This window comes from Hevea brasiliensis, chromosome 5, assembly GCF_030052815.1.
Source record: "Hevea brasiliensis isolate MT/VB/25A 57/8 chromosome 5, ASM3005281v1, whole genome shotgun sequence".
Lineage (NCBI taxonomy): Eukaryota > Viridiplantae > Streptophyta > Magnoliopsida > Malpighiales > Euphorbiaceae > Hevea > Hevea brasiliensis.
Genome location: NC_079497.1, coordinates 9,703,931 through 9,725,241, shown reverse-complemented (window position 1 = coordinate 9,725,241; position 21,311 = coordinate 9,703,931). Strand labels below are relative to the sequence as shown.

General features: G+C 33.8%; 2 protein-coding genes and 2 non-coding genes across 6 annotated transcripts; 3 read left to right on the top strand and 1 right to left on the bottom strand.

Annotated features, from left to right (window-relative positions):
- The first annotated feature begins 1,454 nt into the window (after positions 1–1,454).
- On the top strand, positions 1,455–1,526 carry TRNAD-GUC (transfer RNA aspartic acid (anticodon GUC)). Its single transcript has one exon. It is a non-coding gene; the product is annotated as a tRNA-Asp (tRNA).
- A 96-nt stretch (positions 1,527–1,622) lies between these two features.
- On the top strand, positions 1,623–1,696 carry TRNAI-UAU (transfer RNA isoleucine (anticodon UAU)). Its single transcript has one exon. It is a non-coding gene; the product is annotated as a tRNA-Ile (tRNA).
- A 266-nt stretch (positions 1,697–1,962) lies between these two features.
- LOC110644855 (FACT complex subunit SPT16) lies at positions 1,963–6,882 on the bottom strand. 3 transcript variants are annotated; one of them, XM_058146912.1, is made up of 4 exons: positions 6,757–6,882; positions 6,287–6,419; positions 6,133–6,169; positions 1,963–5,699 (listed from the first exon to the last, which is right to left on the bottom strand). In XM_058146912.1, the coding sequence occupies exon 4, from the start codon at positions 5,636–5,638 to the stop codon at positions 2,411–2,413; it is 3,228 nt and encodes a 1,075-aa protein (XP_058002895.1). In that variant the 5' UTR covers positions 5,639–5,699; positions 6,133–6,169; positions 6,287–6,419; positions 6,757–6,882; the 3' UTR covers positions 1,963–2,410. The 3 variants fall into 3 exon arrangements, with proteins under 3 accessions (XP_058002895.1, XP_058002896.1, XP_058002897.1); XM_058146913.1 differs by lacking the exon at positions 6,757–6,882 and adding an exon at positions 6,541–6,662; XM_058146914.1 differs by having other exon boundaries at positions 1,963–6,169.
- A 6,011-nt stretch (positions 6,883–12,893) lies between these two features.
- LOC110644940 (shaggy-related protein kinase alpha) lies at positions 12,894–18,026 on the top strand. The gene is made up of 13 exons (XM_021797947.2): positions 12,894–13,115; positions 14,208–14,377; positions 14,478–14,570; positions 14,754–14,813; positions 14,936–15,208; positions 15,460–15,534; positions 15,845–15,901; positions 15,992–16,132; positions 16,222–16,272; positions 16,483–16,578; positions 17,047–17,130; positions 17,485–17,587; positions 17,675–18,026. The coding sequence occupies exons 2-13, from the start codon at positions 14,267–14,269 to the stop codon at positions 17,755–17,757; spliced, it is 1,227 nt and encodes a 408-aa protein (XP_021653639.2). The 5' UTR covers positions 12,894–13,115; positions 14,208–14,266; the 3' UTR covers positions 17,758–18,026.
- Positions 18,027–21,311: the final 3,285 nt, after the last annotated feature.

Genomic DNA, 21,311 nt, shown 5'->3' with positions numbered 1-21,311 from the left:
CTAAGTTTAAAAAGCTCCGACCAGGCAAATATACTTAAATGTCCTTCCCATTAGAATGGCTCTGAGCCTCAATCTTTCACTGGAATGGGGTTAGAGACTAGATTGCAGGTAAGGACATTGTGGTCTTTTGGATTGAAAAGGGCATCCCATTTCACAATGACAGCGACAGGAGGAGCACAGGACTCTGGAGGTGTCCAGCTCACGAAGAGCTATGCAATGGCAGCACTGCTAGGGCTGGGTCATTCGGTTCAAATTAAATGGAACCGAATTAAATTGAATCATGAAAATTAAATTAATCGAATGATTATATTTTAAAAATTTAATTGAATTAAAAAAATAAAAAATTAAATTGAATAGAACCTCTCTATTTCGGTTTGATTAAATTCGAATCGATTAATTTTTGAGTTTTGATTATTTTCTGATTTAAATTTAATTTTTAAGTTATTTGATCTGATTTTTACGTTGATTTGAATCTAATAACTATTTATCAATGAAATTAAATAATATATATATATATAATTACATATAATTCATAAATTCCTTATAAAAATAAATTAATTTATAAATTCATAAAGTAATTTAGTTCGGTTTGATTCGGTTCAATAGATATTTTTTCTCTCTAAAATCAAACCGAATTGAACAAAAACAACCTAAATTCTTAAAATACAAAACCAAACTAAATCAAATTATTTTAAAAATCAAACTAAATTACAAAATTAAAATGATTTAATTTGATTTATTCGATTCAAATCGAATAGAGCTTAGCCTATGCAAGCCTTTAAAGAGTGGAAATTTAAGTGAATTTATAAGGGTCTCACCTAACACCGAATAGGATATAGGTATGTACTATCCCTTCAAATGCTATGGTAGACACATGAATTCTGTTTCTCTGTAGTTAATTCATTTCCATTTTCTGGACCTGCCTCTGATTAAATCTTATCTACCTTCTGATGCATTACTATAAAAATATTGTAATGGAGAGGGACAGCTCAGCATTGTAGGACAACACAAGACAATTCAGTGCTTTAGCCTTCCTGTCAAGTGGAACCTTCACTGCATTAACTTTCAGAAGATTTTGATTTTATCATAGTTTTACTTTTAGATTGTCCATAATATTATGGTGCTATTCTCACAAACAAGTCAAGACATATATTCTTATATTCATTCACACTCGAGATTGGATAATGTCCATGTTTTGCGAAAGAACTAAGGTTGATATGATTTAGAATTCTCTATTGACATGCAAAACTGCATTTTGGCAAAGCTCAAAGGTCTAGATCCGCAAAAATGAATATTCACACTAAAAAAAATAAAAGCTGCCACCAACAGTAAGAGCTTTGATGCAGAAACAAAAATGGGAGAGGGTGGTTTTGGCCATCTCTGCAAGGTAATTGCTTATTCCTTTATTTGTCATTTATGTTAAATTTTTGTTTTGGATAGTAAGGTACATATGGGTCGTTGTAGTATAGTGGTGAGTATTCCCGCCTGTCACGCGGGCGACCCGGGTTCGATCCCCGGCAACGGCGTCCTGTTCTCTTTTGTCCTTGTCAACCCAGGGACTGTGAGGGGCGGAGCAATTATGACGTTATGAAAATCTTTATAGTTTTGCATAATGATAATCAGGTCCCGCAGCTCAGTTGGTTAGAGCGTTGGTCTTATGAGCCGAAGGTCGCGGGTTCGGGCCCCGCCGTAACCATTGTCTTTATAATCAAATTTTCCCAAGCATTGCACCGCTCTTGTACAAACGCATAGCTAAGGCTGGTAAGACCACATGCACATCTATTTAATTACAAAGGCTTTTTAATGGTTATCATTTTTATTTGTACCATTAACATTTGTAATTACGATATTTGATCTGTCGGTTAACCTCGACTCATGTAAAAAACCAACTCTACAGTACAGAGAAGTGAATATACCAATTCATGACGTCCACCAATATAGATAGAAACCAGATCACACCTCTACAAAGAAAATATACCACTCTTTCTTCTATCAGCCGGACAAGTTTCACAATTTAAAGGGATATAACGTCCCCATTGAGCTCGGGCAACTAAAACCACATGTCACCATGCCTGGATATTGCGAAGAAGACTAACTAGCATCCAGTGGCTGTTACTATATCCAAAGCATTACAAGCAACTGACCTGCTAAAATTTATGACCCTCAACCCACTATTTTACAAGCACAGACTATATAATTGAACAAGTTTGATCCAGATCCAAACAGAACAGCACTATAACAAAAACATTTTCAACTTGTGCTCTCTCATAAGAGAGATTTTACTGGCTAGATTAGGCATCTACCATCTACCGATGCAGCACCAACTGGTTTACCTTCCACATATCAATAAGACAAGACAGACACCTTGTTTACCTTCGACATATCAATAAAACAAGACGGACACCTTCATTCACCTTAACTTGGGCCTTTTGGGAAGACTACTGCTAGCATTCCTTCTATGAGGTGCTCGAGCTGGTGCTCGAGCCTTACCAAAGGCCTTCATCTTCCTTCTTTTTCTCTCTTCTTCACTGTCTGAGTCATCCCCCTTCTCCCTGTCGGCATAGCTTGCTTCTCTCTCCAACTCTTCCCATGTCTTACCCTCATCCTCATCTGAGTCTTCCTCAGAGTCCTCATCCTCATCATCCTCAGACTCCACCAGTGACTCACTGTCATCACCCTCATCTTCAGATCCTGAGTCAGACTGTACATCTGAAGGCTCATACCCTTGGTCTGAGTCCACTGAGTTCTCAGAATCCGAGTCACTAACTTCCATGTTTAAAAATTCCCAACCACCATCCTCTATAAATTTTTCTGGATCATCAGTGATTGTTTTCAGTATAGGCCGCCAGTTCAGATTTAATCTACTCTCATAGTACTTGAGATCAGTTGTGTTTAGCCACTCCTTGATGTTATCTAGCGATGTGGATGGAATAGAGTCTATCCGAAGGACATCCCTCTTGAAGTCTTTAAATACAATAGTCATATCAAAATTCTTCTGCCCAAGACCAACTCTCTCTAGATTAACTATCTCAATCTCACTCAGGGTGATCACAACAAAAGGAGTCTCTATCAGTTCAACGAGGCAGCTTGATGTAGGGACAATAAAAGCTGAGGCTTTATGGGGGACTCCATGGAACCCAAGCTCTCTCAAGGGTTGATCAAACTCAAGGTCAAGTGCTTTGAATTGAGGTTGGCCCCAAACATCATTCACCCGGTTTACAAAGTTCTGGAAGTCCATGTTTATTTTATTCTTTCGGTCCCTCTCCCGTTGTTCTTCCTCAATCTCATCTGGGTCATAGGCAGATCTCTTTCCACCTCCAACAGTCTGGACCACATCCATCACCTCAATATAAAATTGAACATCTTTGGTCTTCTTGTTCCCCACCATTATGTGATTATGCAAATGAAAATGCAGAAGAGTGATCATTTCCTTATCTGCTGGTTGGAAGAACGCATGTTTGATATTACCATACATAACATCAACACGTTCATCCGGCCTTGAAGTTGAATATCGAAACCCATTTGCATGGGCTTCAAGTGAACCAGTCAGCTTTCTTCCACGACCACTAAAGACAGGGCGAATCCAAAGATCTAGCAATTTTATAGGCTTGAACTTGGCAGATGCAAATTGCAGCTTTTCCTGAGTAACTAAGGTTGCCCTTTCAGCCCTCTCAGACTCTCTGGAAGTGACCTGCCGACGCAGGGTTTTAATCTGTTGTACCACTTCACTTATATGCCTAGAATCCTTGGAGCGAAACGAAACTTCCTTCAAATATATTGACCCTTGAAACTTGAGAGTGTTTGCATCATGAGGACTGAACGGGGTGCCAGGAACATTAAATATTATCCGTATGTAGCAGGTTCGATTACTATCCTGCTGGCTGGACACACTCTTGACAGTAGCAACATGGAAAGGGACCATGGTTCCATGAATTGGCAATAGAACAGCCTCATTCTTCTGGTCAATCTGAATCATCAAGTCTCTTGGAGGGGGTAGGTCATTGACATTCTTATATGCAATCAAATCACCAATCGTCTTCACAAAACCTCGATTGTCTGACGCGGAAGACCCCCCACCAGCAAGCCTCCTGGCTGTCTCTTCATTCTTCTGCCGGGCAAGTTCAGCCTGGTGCTGCCTTCGTAGTTCTTCCTTCGATATTTCCTGGTTGTCTGACCTGAGTGTTGCCTTAGACAAAGTTGTCTCGCCCCCTTTATCTTCAAGTCTGGCTTTGGGCCGTTCTTCTTCTTCATCATCATCATCATTGAATGAATATGCCACATCCTTGACAGCTTTGGAACACTTTGAAGTTACTACATCAGGGAGCTTTTCACCAACAATCACTGTATCTGCGAGCAACACTGAAAATTTCTGGGTCTTTGGGTTTTTAGTCTCTGTCTGCAAATTCTGAAAGCCAAGTGACACATTGAAAACCATTCCAGGTTTCAAAATTCGATCATTTTTGGAATTAAGACTAAGTCCTGACTCACGAAACTCAAGGCCAATTCCAGTTCCTGCAGTTTTAGTCAAGCTTCCAGCCAATTCAGGTGCGTCCTTCTCAACTACAGCAAGTGCTGCTTGATAAACAGCACTGACTTTGTTCCCAGATTTCAATGCACCGATTGCTGCTTCTTGGGCTTTAAGCAGGACTTCATATGCCTTGCTCTGCATGGAATTGGCATCAATCAAAAAAGTTCTAGCAACATTTGAGCAGTAGCTATTGTATCGGGATCCAATTGCACATACAATCACACTAGTGGAGTCATAGTAAAGATTCTCATCATTGCTTGCAGCACTTGGCTTCAGATCAAATTCTCCCCCACTCTGAAAAATTGGAGGGTAACATATGTCAATATTCTCTGCCTTCAGCTTCACCTTAATTCTAGCAGGTTCTAAAATTGCCTTCTCTGTGTCATCCATCAATGAAGAATGGGAGACCTTCTTCTCCTCATCAATCACCTTTTCGAGCTTTGGTACCACAAACTGCTTCATGACTGATGAAGTCAAGAATGCTGCTTTCCTCACATTAGTAAGCTCAATGTTGTCTTTGACAGCAAACAACTCTGAGAACCCATTTGTCACATCACTTAACTCACAATTTGCATTCTTTAACTTTCCATCCCATATCTCCAAAAGCTTCCCTTCAGGACTTTCTTTTGCTATGTGCCCGATGACAGGAGTATCATGACCATTAGAGTTTGACTGAGCATGGACAGCACGAAAAATGTTATCCATCAAGCCACTTCCATCATCACTTTTGGCCTTCACATGCATCACAACTTCAACCCCAACAGAATCCTTGGCAGATTTCTTCACAACATCAAGCAGAGAAGCCTTTTTCTGACTGCATAAGAAATGAACCTGCTTCTTCATGAAGACCATAATGGTCTCTGGAAACTCATAACCAACCAACCAAATATTCAGTGCCGATGACTTCAGGTACCGCAGATCCTCAGAAGGCGGAGGTGTTGCTACAGCAAGAGCATCAGAAGCACCCCACAGGTCACTGTTGTTTTCACTCCAATGTGAATATAACAGTTTCAACCGCTTAGTGAAGTTATCCAAATCTATAGAATAAGGATTGGTGGCCCCTGAAGACTTGCTATTAGAAGGCCGAACATTAGCATTGTGATCACCCATTGAAAGTAGTACAAATACAGATTTTGATTTCCCAACAACTCAGCTAGATAAGCATGCTGACCTGCAGATCGATAAAATACAAACAAATGTCAGTTTAATCTCTCTCTCCATTTGACGAAAGGCTGACCAAAAAGACTTTCATGACTTAAACAAAAATGGCACTGAGTGAATACTTCACAAAATGAGGACTAAGTTCCCAACTTATTGCTTCTCAGGTTTATTAAACAATGAACTTCTTTCCAATCTTTGATCATAAAATTAAAGAGCTACCCGATATCTATAATCTATTATTGCAGAGAGATGCAAAAATGCAAGAAGTACTGGGTATCTTGAGTGTCTTGCTTTGTTCAACTCGATAAAAGCACTTTCCTTGTCCAAAATTAAGTTCATCCTTTCAAGTTCCCAGCTAATAAAACACTCAAATCATTTTCATAGTTAGCTTTTACTTCCATTCATTTTGCTCAGAAACCAAAAAGAGAAGTAGATAAACTTACACCTTCCCCTCTCCCAAGTAGCCGATGCACAGCATCCCTGCACCACAAAAGAATTATCAAACATAGCTCCTCATGGACTTCCAATCCACAAAGACCCATTAATGGTATAAGTGGTATTGGATTTAAAAAAGAAAAAAAAAGTGAGATGCTTTACCTATGTAAAAAGGGAAATCTCATCAAAATCTCACTTTCCTATTGAACAAGCTCGAATCTAATAAATAATTAACGAATCACAAATCGATTTTTTCCTGTTCCTGCAGTTAAGCACTCTCGATCTAACGATCCAGCTGCAAAGAACCAGAAAAAGAAAAAAAAAACTTGGAAGTTACATTTAGTGCTTGAATCCTTCAAAATATAAGGAAACAAACAAAACCCAAGCAAAAAATGAAATTGAAATCCAAAGATTACAAATTTATTGGTACAAAATCATTCGATTTTGATTCAAGATGAAAACACTCCAAGTCAAAATGTGCGAAATTAGAAGGTTCAATTGCGATGAAGTGAAAGACTTGAAAACAGAAAATCATTGGAGATTTGTGAAATTTGAGATACAAAGGAACCAAATAAGATGGATTCAGATAAATAAAACCAAAATTATTATTTATTTTTCAGGGTTACACTTACGATGAGGAAAGGTCGAAGAAGATCAAAAGCAGAGGGTTAGAACAAAAAAATCCAGAGGGGTCACCAATCAAGTAGAAATGGCAATTTATATGTGAGGGGTCAGGCCACTTCCCTCCAGTCGCTTCTCCTCCGGTTCTTCTCTTGCTACGGTTTCTTTTTTTTTTTAATAAAAACCAAAAAATGTAAATGATTTACATCAAATTATTATAATATAAAATATATGATCTCCTTTTTAATTAATTAAAAAATAAATTTAATATTATAAAATATTAAATTTTAATGGATATTTATTCATTTAATAAACTAAAATAAGTATTTCCAAGGAATAAAAAATTTTAATGGTCTTTATTTACTATATTATTGTTTTTCCCTCTTATAATATTCTTGACCTTTTATATATATATATTAGATTGGAAATAGATAAGACTTGTAAAATGATGCACATCGTCTTAGAATATCCTTGTATACATGTCCCCCTTAGGCTTAAAAGCTCAATTATATTTCTTTACTTTAATCTATTTTTTATTTTTTTGTTAAATTTAATTCAAAATTTTTAATTTAAATTCAATTTAATTTTAAAATAAAAAAATTGATAAATTAAATATCTTAATTTTTAAGCTTAAATAGCAAAATTTAATCTTACAATTAAGAAATTAAAGTTTGAAAATTTATATTTTTTTTTCTACTCAGACTGTCTCTAAACAAAAAATTTTAATCTATATTTATATATGTATATATTTTTTCTCTTATGAAAAAGATTAAACAGTATTTATCTTACTATTCTTATCAATAAATTGCCATTTTATAAAAAAAAAAAAAATTACATTATTAGTGTTAACTATTACCACTTAAAAATGATAACGAAAAATATTATCTTTAACTATTACAAGATAATTTTAGTTGCTAATTATAAATAATACCAAAAATTAAATTTATTAAATATCTTATATAAATAATAATAATGTAAAATACAGTTGAAGGTCAAAAATGAAAGAAGGATAAAAATTTAAGGGTGATTAGTAAAAATTACCCCTCAATCAAATAAACACTAATTTTAGTTTAAATAGTGGTAATTTATAATATAATCCCTAATGTTTAGTAAAAATTATAATTTAATCTCTAGTTTTATAATAATATACGATTTTAATCCCTGGGATTTAGTTAATGGTTTGGCTATTCTGTTAAAATTAAATGAAATTATTAGCCATGGAAGCAACTCTAACATAATACTAGTCTGGATCATTTAATATTTTATTATTAAAATTTATCCATTTGGAATTATGAGGGAAATGTTCTAAACGTTGCCTCTTTCTTCAAGTGTATTTTTGCCATTGAATTTTATGACATTTGTTGACTACTTGGTTTTAATATTGACTAACAGCCAGGACTATACAACAAAATTGAAAACCTGAAGAAACCCATGAAAATTGAAAGAAATCAGATCAAAAATAATGAGTTTTATGCTTATGGTTTAGTTGTGGGTTGAAGAATGAAAGAACGCTAAGTAGTTGGTTCGGTGAGAGAATCCATGATAAAATTACACTCATCTCTCGTCACCTTCTTCCTTCTTTTGATCCCTTCACATTTAGTCTTGATGATGCTGTGAGTTTTCTTAAGATAAAACTTGGTCTACAAGAATTTGTGGCTCTAAAATTTATGGCTCTTCAAAGTGGTTTTTGAGTTCTATTTGGATAGATAAGTGACTTCGTGTTTTCTTATGGGTATTTTGAAGTTAGATTTGCTAATTGTTGATGGGTTATTGTGAATTTTGGGATTTATTTATTGCAATCAACATCTTCACCAAATTTTTTTTCCCCTTAGTTCATATTCGCTTTGAATCTGAAAAATAGAATGATTGTCCCATTTTTGCATTTAGATTTTCTTTTTATCAATTTAAACCTAAATCGATTAAAGAACCTTCAAATCTAATCAACACGGTTCTTTCTTTTACAACAATGGTTTTGGTGGATCCTATCAATTTGTTTTGACTTAGAATAATAACTTCATGAGCTTGGTCTTACTTCATTGTCGAGAAAAGAAGACTTCTATTGACAAGTTTAATTCACACATAGCTCCATTCTTTTTGGTGTCACGACCCGAACCTACGGGTCAAACTGATACTAGAACCTGAGCCGGCATAAAGCCCCCAAGACTTGCAGTAAACCTTACTAATCTCACATTCATAATCAGGGTTCAAAATTGAGATCCATCATGCAAATAAAATCAAATAAAATATTATATTATATTTTTATTCGGGTCAACCTAACCCGATAACTATTAAAATCTAAAGTCATGGGAGTCCAGCTTTACCCTGAATTAATTAATTATAAACTATATAAATATCATAAAATTTTCATTTATTGATATAAAAAACTTAAATTAATATAGTCTCCAACAAGGTCTATCTTACTGCTAACACATGCGGAGTTCTAGATTTCAAATTGTGAAAATAATAAAATAAATAAATAACTAATGTTAAACCTGCAAGGTAGAAAGCAGGTTACTCTGAAAAAGAACTCTTTCTGTAGCCTGGAAAAATACTGAAAATGAGTGAGCATTCGACTCAGAGAGTAAATATTTATTTTACATACAATTTCTATAACTATCTAATTCTAATGCATCATTGGAAATAAAATGCATCATCTTCATACAAAAATCATATTAAGTCACATCAAAGATAATCTGGAGTACTCACGCACCCGTGTTAAATCCATACTCACACATACATATATAGGGGAGCTGATCCCCCTACCCAACTCTCTTAATCAAAGGCCTGCCAACGAGATCAACTCGAGCTAGACTTTCGTTTATAATCTATATGCGGGAGTCAGCGAGATCAACTCAAAGCCGTACTCACCCTGACTTCCTTAAAAAAAGGACCGAGCCCCAAGCGAGACTAGCTCAAGATGATTTGCCTATCCTACCCATATCCATATACACCACATATACAACTACTCACACACACAGCTTCAGATTATTAAAACACAACAACCAAAGTAGTATTATCAATTATAAATGCAAACAGGACATGCCTAATATTTAGCTACATAAATATAAGTAAAAGTGATGCATGAGTATGCCAAAAATATAATAATATTAAAATTATAAATAAAATGAATATATACTCACAGTATATCGAGGGCTATTGTGGTTACTGGGTGGAGTAAAATAGCTGATTTCGATCACCTAAATAATTATATTATAGATTTATTAGTACTAATTCAAAATAAGACTCTAAAGAGACAGAATGCTTAATTTATACCAGAAATCCGACATAATTTTTTTTATATCTATAACCTACTCAACTTGTAAAATGGTTCAAATAGTACTTCTAAACTCAACCCATATCTCATCATTATTATATGGCCCCTCCTGGGCCCTCCAAACCAGACAATAATTACAACCTCAAACAACTCAATTATAAGACTTTAAAATTAATATTTTTCAAAACTATCCAAACTAACTTTAAAAATTCTATAAACTTTCCCCGTGGTCCTTAGCAATATTATAAGGTTATTGCAAAAAGAATCATAATTTTCTGATCTTCCACGAATATTTTATGAAATTTATTCTAAACCCAGTATGAGACAAAAATTGAGCAACTTAGAGCTCAGGTTTACCTATGCAAAATCTGACACCTGAAACACATTCAGAACGTCTGAAAATGCTAGGATTGACTATAATATCGACTACGTTACTAGACAAGCCGCTGGATAGCCAGATCTAGGCGAAAATGCAATCTCGGCGCCAGTGAACTACCATCAATCCGATCTAACCTAAATTACACCAAAAAATTATTAATAATTATCATAAAATTATTTTTTATTTTTGGGAATCGAAAAAGCTTAAAATTCTCATCAAACAATTTGGACCGTTCGATGATTGTCGTTTTCAAACGGTATCCGATCGGAGTGGGGCAGGTCCTATCTCTAATATTTCGTCATCTTGAGTCCATCAGTGGTCTCATATTTCAGATCTGAAGGTCGTATCATAGGAAAAGTAGCCGAAAAGCCACTGCCTGTTCTTTCTCTTTCTTCGAATCTTGCCGGAATCTCCATTAAAACTGGTGAGTCTTAGTCGGACGAGGAACCCTGAGTTGCAAGAAGCTTGCTGCCATCGTCCCCTGTCCTCCGACCTTCAAACGTGGCCGAAAATGGCCTTGGAAAGTCCCCTTACCGGCGCTCTCTTTCTTCTCTTCTTTCTAGCGGCTGGAGGAGCTTTCGCCGGCATCCATGGCTGTTGGAAGGAGGCTGGTCGATGCTGGAGCTGCGAGGGAGGGTCATCGATTTGGCACTCCTCACCAGAAGGAGGAAAGCGAGAGAGAGGGAGAGGGCGTTGGGAAGAAAATTTTTTTTTGGGGGGGGGGTGTTTTACTTTTAATTACTTATATAAATATTATATTAATATAAACCTAAAATATCTAATCCATTTTAATACTAAAATAATATAAAGTACGATATAATAAGATAATACAAATAAATACACTTATAATTTTATTCTTTCTTGAATAATAAATTTAAGAATAATTTAAATAAAAAATCTTAATATAATGAGTAAAACAAATCAAAATTTCAATTAAAATAATATTTACAATATAAATGATACTATAATTAGAACTTTTATTCTTTAATAACCAATAGATTTCAATGCACTTGAAATAATGATAATAATCAACAATTAAACTAAAATATTGCATCAAATATAACAAGTTTTATTAATATACTTAGCTCAAGCAATAGTTTAACAAAAATTTAATTTAATACAATAATAAATAAAGCTTTTAAATTTAGTTTCAAAATATAATAATAATAATAATAATAATAATAATAATAATAACAATAATAATAATAATCTCATAAAATATGCTTAAACAATAAAATAATATAAGAAAAATTATATCTTTATAGGAAAGAAAATTTCATGTTGTTACATTTGGGTGGATTTAATAGTAGACCTTTAACCCGTTTGAATTAATCCATATACAAACCTACTAACAACAATTTCATTTAATTTTAATAAAATGACCAATTTATTAATAAAATAAAACCTCATAAATTAAATCATTTCTCATTAAAAAAGTATGAATTAAATTGTAGTTTTACCAATGAAATTGAATTGTAGTTTTACCAAATCTTGAGGACTATATTATAAATTATACTTTAAATAATTAGAAAAATCTATATCATGTACCAACATTATTTAATAATGTGAAATGGCTAGTTTTTTGAATCGCCATAGATATGTAGCTTCAACAATTGGTTCCAAGAAAGCCCTTGAGGGTTTAAGCGTTTGGCTACCCATCCTTGCTATGAATAGACCAAAGAGAATGCGAAGCCCATATAGGATCTCTCTTTTACTTCTCTATTTTTTCTTTCTCCATGACTTGCTATGATTCTTGGTGCCATGGTCTCGTGCTTCCTTTGTTTGGTTGGAACCTTGAGGATTCTATTATGTTAGGGGTCTTTAAAATCACATGAAGTTGCCATGCATGACCTTAGTAATGTATTTCAGTATGTGTCTTCTCTCTTCCGGTGGCAGATGTCCGATAAAAAAGTGGCCTTTTCTTGGTGTGGCTTGTGTTACATCTTACTGCATTGCATTTTCTCAACTCAGGCTAACAGTTTTGGACCCTCAACTTGCTTTACCTAGGGTTTCATCTATTGACTATTGTTTTGTGAATCGAAGCGTATGCTTTATTTGTCAAGGCCATGGGCCATTTTTATTATTGGACTTCAAGGCCCTAATTATGTAATCTATGTATCTAGCAGTGGGCCTATTTATATCTAGCAGTATGCAATATACTATACACATATAAAAATAATTATATAATAAAACTAAGAAGATGTAATTTATTATTTTATTAATAAAAATATATATATATGCTTGATGTATCTAATAATCAGTGTCAATATCAATTTCCTTTTATTATAAAAATTACAATTATTATTATTATTATTTGTCCTCAGAAAATTAAATAAATAAAAAAGGTAAATTTGAACGGTTGGTCAATGAGGAAAACCCATAAACAAAGACTTTGTATAATTATTTCCCATATTTTCCAAATTTACCTAATTTTCCCTTTTTTTTTTTTAATTTAAAATAAACTATTAACCATTATTTTAATGCTCCGCTCTGACTGTCACCACCGCATTATAGCAAAACAAAAAAGGGAAAAAAAAATGTAAAACACACAACAAAAAAACCAAAGGAGGAAGCTGAAGGCCCTATACACACATAACCTACAAAAGTGGATCTATCGTCACCACTTTCTCTCTCTATTGTCTGATCCCCTACTTCCTCCAAACGGTATCGTTTGGATAGAGCTTCTTCTTCATACCCAGAATTTTCTGGTTCGATCGGTATGCTTTTTATTCTTTGATTCTATGTTTTGGCTCAAGTTTTGTTTTTTTTTTTTTTTGGAAATAAAATTTGGGTTTTTGGCATATGGTATTTGTGGTTTGAGATCGGTATGTATTGGGTTGGATCTCGTCTGAGTTCCGATTTGGGCGTGTTGGTTCGCCTGTTCTCTTATCTGGGACTAGGATTTTTTTTCCCCGATGATAATATCCTTCTTTTTATATATTTTTTAATTTCGTTGGTCCTCTATATTTTGTGAAATTTTGGGTTTTATTTTTTTTGTTGGATCTTTTATATTATATTGTTTCTTTTTTTTTTTCTTAATTGCGTTGATAAATTTTGTTTGTTTGTTTTTATTTTATTTTATTATTATTTTTTTTTCTGTTTGTGGTCGTTCAGAGAATCCCCTTTTGGGATTTGTTTTGATTATCATTTGTTTTAATGTGTATGTAAAATTTGGGTATATTGAGGTCAAGCTATTTGTATGGAATTATTTGACGTTAAGAGCACTGTATAAATTTTATTGTATTGGAATCTGTTGAGATGGATTCGTAAAATTTATGTAAACTTTTTACGAAAATGTAATACATTTGTTATTTTTTCTCTTGATTGCCTTGTGAGATGAACATATGTTGATTACTTGATTTGATGGTAGGTAGCCCTTGTGCGATTTCAGCCTAAATTTTCTTGGAAAATTTTATTTACTAAATTAAAATATTTTAGAAAAAAATGAAACACTGATTTTTCAATGCTATTATATTTGGTTGAAGAAATTAGTTAAATGATTGAATTTCTTGGCTTTGAACTTGGTTAGGAGGCTAGGAGCTATGATTTTCTGACCAGGAAGGTAGAGCTTGAAAATTTTTGGTACATTCAGTTATTAGTTCAGCTGGAATTTACACAATAAACTTTAGAGCTTGTGCTTAGATATAACTAAAAGTTTTCTGGTTATAATTAGGTTTGGACTTTGGATTATCTCATAGATGTGTTTAGTTTAGTTCATTAATCAATCTGTAATGCTTTTTAGGTGGGTTGTGAGCTGGGAAATATAATTTATGTTTTGTAATTTAAATTATATTTTCTGATTGTTGCAGGTAAATGTTTAGTTCTATCACAGTGCAAGGATAAGAAACATTTTTAACTTGTCCAACAAATGGCTTCTGTGGGTGTGGCACCTACTGGTATGAGAGAAGCTAGTGGCCATAATGCTGGTGTTGATAAATTACCTGAGGAGATGAATGATATGAAAATTAGGGATGACAAAGTATGGCGATCTGTGAATCTGTTGATTATTTTTACCTTCATTGCTTCTGCTTTACTGGTTTTTGAATATAGGCCACTATCTAATTTTCCTTACTTTGTAGGAAATGGAAGCAACAGTAGTTGATGGCAATGGTACAGAGACAGGTCATATTATAGTTACAACAATTGGTGGTAGAAATGGCCAGCCAAAGCAGGTATGCTTGTTTTTGTTTCCCTTTAAATTTTGTGGCATATCAAGAGCCATTGAACCTTATTTGATCCCAAGCTTCATTAGATATGATGGGGATGCTTCCAAAATGAGCTCTCTATTCTTTTACACCTGATTTTATCATATTGATCATTTTTCCTTATGCAATCTCCTCCATCTCCAACTCCAGACAATAAGCTACATGGCTGAGCGTGTTGTTGGGCATGGATCATTTGGAGTTGTTTTCCAGGTATGGAATTATTGCATTTGGTTGAATCATTGGGCAGTATTGTTTTGCTGTATTGGTATACCTTTTCCAGGTTTGAACTAACTTATAAGGGTTTCATTCATCAATTGGGATGTTCAATTCAGGCAAAGTGCTTGGAGACTGGTGAAAGTGTTGCTATAAAGAAAGTTCTTCAAGATAAGAGGTATAAGAACCGTGAACTGCAAACCATGCGTCTTCTTGACCACCCAAATGTTGTCTCGTTAAAGCATTGTTTCTTTTCAACAACTGAGAAGGATGAACTTTACCTTAATTTGGTTCTTGAGTATGTCCCTGAAACTGTTCACCGGGTGATTAAACACTACAACAAGTTGAATCAGAGAATGCCACTGATATATGTGAAACTTTATGCATACCAGGTATGGAATGGGGCACTTGAGTTTGGTACTAGGATGGTGTTTTATTAGAGAATGGGACTAGTTCATATGGTTGCAATATTTGTCATTTTCTTTTCCTTTGTTCTTTTGTCATTTTCTTTGTCATGTTATTTTCGTCTTTGCATAGACACTAGTTAATTTTCACTTAGTTCTGGAAATGGTTTCTACTTGAAACAATAGTTCATTGGAATTGAAATTGGCAAGATATTCACATATTGTTGACAATTTGGCAGATCTTCAGGGCATTGTCATACATCCATCGTGCAATTGGAGTGTGTCATCGGGACATCAAACCTCAAAACCTTTTGGTATGATTACTTGGGCATTTATAAGTTTTATATAAAACTGCATAATTGTGGTGAAAAGCTTATAAATGAATATGTAATTGTACTGAAGCCACTGGTGTTCACTTATTATGTCTATAATCTTATTAGATAAGAGGATGATTATATAAAAGTTATATGTATTCTAAGCAAGGTTCTATATAACTTCACAATTCACATGAAATGACTGCTTAACCTCTTGGATAATTGAACTGGATGATGAAAAATTTGTTATGTCCAACATGTTTTTTTTTCCTAAGTCACTCAATAGCTGAAATATTTTTCCTCTGTGCAGGTTAATCCTCATACACACCAGGTTAAATTGTGTGATTTTGGAAGTGCAAAAGTCTTGGTATGTTTGTTTTTGCTTTGTTATTTTACTACCATTTAGTGTTATCTTTGACATTTTGGGATTGAGATGTTTGATAATTCATTTTGACAGGTAAAAGGGGAGCCAAATATATCTTATATATGTTCTAGATATTATAGAGCACCAGAGCTAATATTCGGGGCAACTGAGTACACAACAGCTATTGACATCTGGTCTGCTGGCTGTGTTCTTGCTGAACTACTGCTTGGACAGGTAGGAAGTTTTTGTATATAATGTTCATTGCCTTGCTATTTGGGTATGTAATCTCCACAAAATCTTAATAAGTGTGTTGTTCCTCTCAGCCTCTATTTCCTGGTGAAAGTGGAGTTGACCAGCTTGTTGAGATTATCAAGGTAATTTTGCATCTTAAACCTTTTAATTATCAAGTGAAAAGTGTTCTGTATTAAATTTGCCCTTTGTTTTGTAATTTATAAGTTGTAACTATGGTGTGAAATGGAATCTCTCTTCCTCACTTGGGTAATATATGCATTGCTTTCATAAGTATCTGCTTCATTTATTTATTTCTTCTAATGCCAAATATCATTTGTAATTTTTTTTTGCAGGTTTTGGGCACTCCAACAAGGGAGGAAATTAAATGCATGAACCCAAATTATACAGAGTACAAATTTCCTCAGATTAAAGCTCACCCATGGCACAAGGTATTTAGAATTGGCTTAAAGCTCAATTACACCCTTATACTTATTGTGAAAGTTCGATTTAGCCCATTTTCAACTTTATGTCCAATTTAGCCCAAAATTTTTAATTTAAGCTCAATTTAACCCAAAAATAAAGAAAATCAAGAAATTAAACCTCTTAATTTTTGGGTTTAAATCAAGAAATAAAGAAATTTAGTCTCAAAATCAAGAAATTGATCTTCTTGATTTTTTATTTAAATAAAAAAATAACGAAATTTACTCATAAATTTTAATTTTTGGGTTATATTGAGCTTAAATTGAAATGTTTGGGTTAAATTGGATAAAAAGTTAAAAGTGGGTTAAATTGAACTTTCCCGATAAGTACAAGGGTTAAATTGAACATTTTGCCATTTAGAATTTGAGGTAGATTGATTATGTTTGTGTTAAAACAGCTTATTTATTCATTAATTCCTTTTTTTAAAATAATTTTAGATATTCCACAAGCGCATGCCTCCCGAGGCTGTTGATCTAGTTTCAAGGCTACTGCAATACTCTCCTAACCTGCGGTGTACTGCTGTGAGTTTTTTTTTTTCCCTTTCTAGGTCGTTGTTCTGAGTGTGTAGTTTCTAAGGATACATGAGTGAATGTCTCTCCTCCATTTACGTTGCTTTTTGATAGATTTTGTAAATCTTTTGATTAGTTATGTAATCATTTAATGCAGACCTAGGAGTCATTGGAATCAATGCATAGAGAGAGCTTAGTTGATTGTTAACATGTTATGATATAATTTTGATTACAGAAACTGAACATTTTAGTTGTTCTGTTATGATTGTTTCTGGGGTTTTTGTATTATGCTTTGTTTGATTCAATGCTGTCTTGTTTTGCAAGGATTAGATCCTTATGTTTTTAGTTTTTTTACTTCCATTGCAGTTGGATGCCTTGACTCATCCTTTTTTTGATGAGTTACGCGACCCTAACACCCGCCTACCAAATGGACGTTTCCTTCCACCATTGTTTAACTTTAAATCTCATGGTAGGCAAATCAGTCACTTTGTAGCAAGGTTAATATCCCTGTTTTCATGGTGCTTGTTAATGACGTTGCTCCTGCTTGATCATGTAGAATTGAAGGGTGTCACAGCTGAAACCTTGGCAAAATTGATACCTGAGCATGCAAGAAAGCAATGTACGTTTCTTGGCTTATGATTGAACGTGAAGTGTAGCGAACTTGGGCAAAGTGATGTCTGCGTTATCCTGATGTGGAAGCTATGATGTTTGTTTAAGCTATTTGGGTAATCTTTATTTTCACATGATTTTGTTGTATCACCTTGTTATTATGTAAAAGCTGAGTTAGAGACATGGTTCTTGATGCTTGCCCAAGCCTCCATGGGTGGTCTATTCCAGTATCACAACATATTGTAACATTACAGAAGCAGACGAAGATCAGGTGTCTTATATATATTTCTATTTCTACATGACATGTATTTTTGTGTTTTAATTATTAGTATGTCGATGATGAAGCTGTTAGCCATGAAGGGGGATGAGCCTCGGGCTTTGCAGTTTTATTTTGCAGTTAAAGGCTGAGCGTCGATAACACCTTGTTTGGTTCAATTTCAAAATATTAAATTTTGTGAAATTCAATTATTTTTAACACCTTTATTTGAAAAGAAAAGAATTCAATTCTAGATATTGGTTACGACTAAAATTAACTTTTATAAAATTTGATGAAATTTAAAGTGGATCTTACAGAACTTACATAACAATATTCCATGGATTATAGTGTTCTTATCAAAAAATTTGCTCTCATTCTAATTTTTTATTTTGCCATATATCAATTCTATGAGCTTGTATAATGCATGTCATATTATTTTAAATGATGCATATAATTAATATAGGATAAACTTAAGTTGAATTAAGAAAAAGGGAAATTAAAGAAGATAGAAATCATAAATTAGTTATCTATTTATTTACTATTAATGTGTAGATAACTATATAAAATATTTTATATTTGTTTTGAGTTTTTAATATTTAAATTTATTAATGCCCTAAGCAATGACATTATTTTTATTGTTATATAAATCTTAGGCATGTGAATTTATTTTATATTTATTATTACATTGTTAGTTTATATATTTTTTAGTTATAAATTTATTAGGTATAAGTTTTTTTTTTAATTTATATAAAATTATTATTTTTAATTTTATTTTTGAGTATATTTTAAAAAATTAATATAAATAAATGTCAATTCTAAAATTATATTAAATATAAACTCAACTCAACTCAACTAAGCTTTTATCCCAAAAATTTATGGTTGGCTATATTGATTCGCTTTTTCCACTCTGAACGATTTTGGGTTAAATCCTTAGAAATATGTAATACTTATAGGTCATGTTGTACTACTATCCTCTAAGTCAATTTAGGTCTACCCCTTTTTTTCTTTCTATTCTCTAACCTAATGTGCTCTACTTGTCTAACTAGAGCCTCTGTATGTCTACGCTTCACATGACCAAACCACCTCAATCTCCCTTCTCTCAACTTATCTTCAATTGGCACCACTCCTACATTTTCTCTAATACTCTCATTACGGACTTTATCTAGTCTAGTATGGTCACTCATCTACCTTAACATTCTCATCTCTGCAACTCTTATTTTATATGCATACGACTCTTTCAGTGCCCAACACTCACTACCATATAATATAGCCGGTCGTATAGCTGTACGGTAAAATTTTCCTTTCAATTTATTGGAAATCTTACGATCACATAAAACTCCCGTGGCACGTCTTCACTTCAACCATCCAGTTTTAATCCTATGACTAACATCCTCCTCACATCCCCCATCTACTTGAAGGACTGAGCCTAGATATTTAAAGTGATTACTTTGGGACAGTACCACTCCATTCAAACTAACTCCTTCTCTATCACCAGTTTGGCCTTCACTGAACTTGCAATGCATGTATTCTGTCTTCGTTCTACTTAACTTAAAACCCTTTGACTCTAGAGTACTTCTCCAAAGTTTTAGCTTTCTATTGACTCCTTCTCTTGTCTCATCTATCAGAACAATATCATCTGCAAACATCATGCACCAAGGAATACTCTCTTGTATATGTTTTGTCAGTTCATCTAAAACTAATGTAAAAAGGTAAGGACTTATGGCTGATCCTTGGTGTAATCCAATTGAGATTGGAAAATCTCTTGTGTCCCCTCTCACTGTGAGCACAATAATAGTTGCTCCTTCATACATATCTTTCAATACTTGTATGTACCTAATAGATACCCTCTTTTATTCTAACACATTCCATAAGACCTCTCTTGGAACACTATCATAAGCCTTCTCCAAATCAATAAAAACCATGTGTAAATCTTTCTTCACATCTCTATATTTCTCCATCAAGCTTCTAATGAGAAAGATCACTTCCATAGTTGAGCAATGGGCATGAAACCAAATTGATTGAGAGAGATAGAAGTATCATGACGTAGTCGATGCTCCACAACTCTCTCCCACAACTTCATAGTATGGCTCATGAGTTTAATTCCCCTATAGTTTGAGCAACTCTGTATGTCTCCCTTATTTTTAAAAATAGGTACTAAAATACTCTTCCTTCATTCATCAGGCATTTTCTTTGAGTTTAGAATCTTATTAAATAATTTAGTTAACCATGCCACTCTCATATCTCCCAAATACTTCCACACTTCAATTGGTATTTAATCGGGTCCACAGGCTTTACTCACTTTCATTCTCTTAAGTGCTTCCTTTACTTCTAAATATCTAATCCTTCTAGTATAATTCACATTCTTTTCTATTGTTCTATAATTTATATTCACGCTATTACCATTTTGACTATTATTAAAGATATCATTAAAATAATTTCTCTATCTTTCTTTAATGTCCTCATCTTTCACCAACACTTTTCATTCTTTATCCTTAATGCACATAACTTGATTGAGATATTGACATTTCCTTTCTCTCCTCCTTGCTAATCTATAAATATCTTTATCCTCTTCTTTAGTTTCAAGTTTCTCATATAACTTTTCAAAGACCTGTGCTCTTGCTTGACTAACTGCCTTTTTTGCCTCTTTCTTTGCTATCTTGTACTGTTCATATGCCTCATTATTATCACATTTAGGTAATTTCTTATACCATTCCCTTTTTCTCTTCACTGCCTTTTGTACTTCCTCATTCCACCACCATCTCTTTTTTGAGGGTGGTCCATGTCCTTTAGACTCTCCCAATACTTTTCTAGCTACTTCTCTAATCTTTGATGCCATCTGTATACACATATCATTGACCTCCATATCCAGCTTCCATACTTCGGACTCGAGAAGCTCATTTTTGAACTTCATTTGCTTTACTCCTTTGAACTCCCACCATTTTGTTGGAGCTACACTATTTCTTCTGACCTTACTTGAATTGTTCCTAAACTTGACATCCAAGACCACTAGCCGATGTTGACTTGTTAAAGCCTCTCCTGGAACGACCTTGCAATCCTTGCATAGAGCTCTATTTGTCTTCCTGGTTAAGAGGAAGTCGATTTGGCTTCTATGTTGCCCACTTATAAAAGTCACTAAATGTGACTCTCTTTTTATATAGTAGGTATTTGCTAGTATTAGGTCGTATGCCATAGCAAAATCTAGGATGCTTTTTCCCTCCTCATTTCGACTGCCAAAACCAATACCTCCATGAACATTCTCATAACCTTGTCTATCACTTCCAACATGTCCATTCAAATCTCCACCAATGAAAACATTCTCTTCATTCGG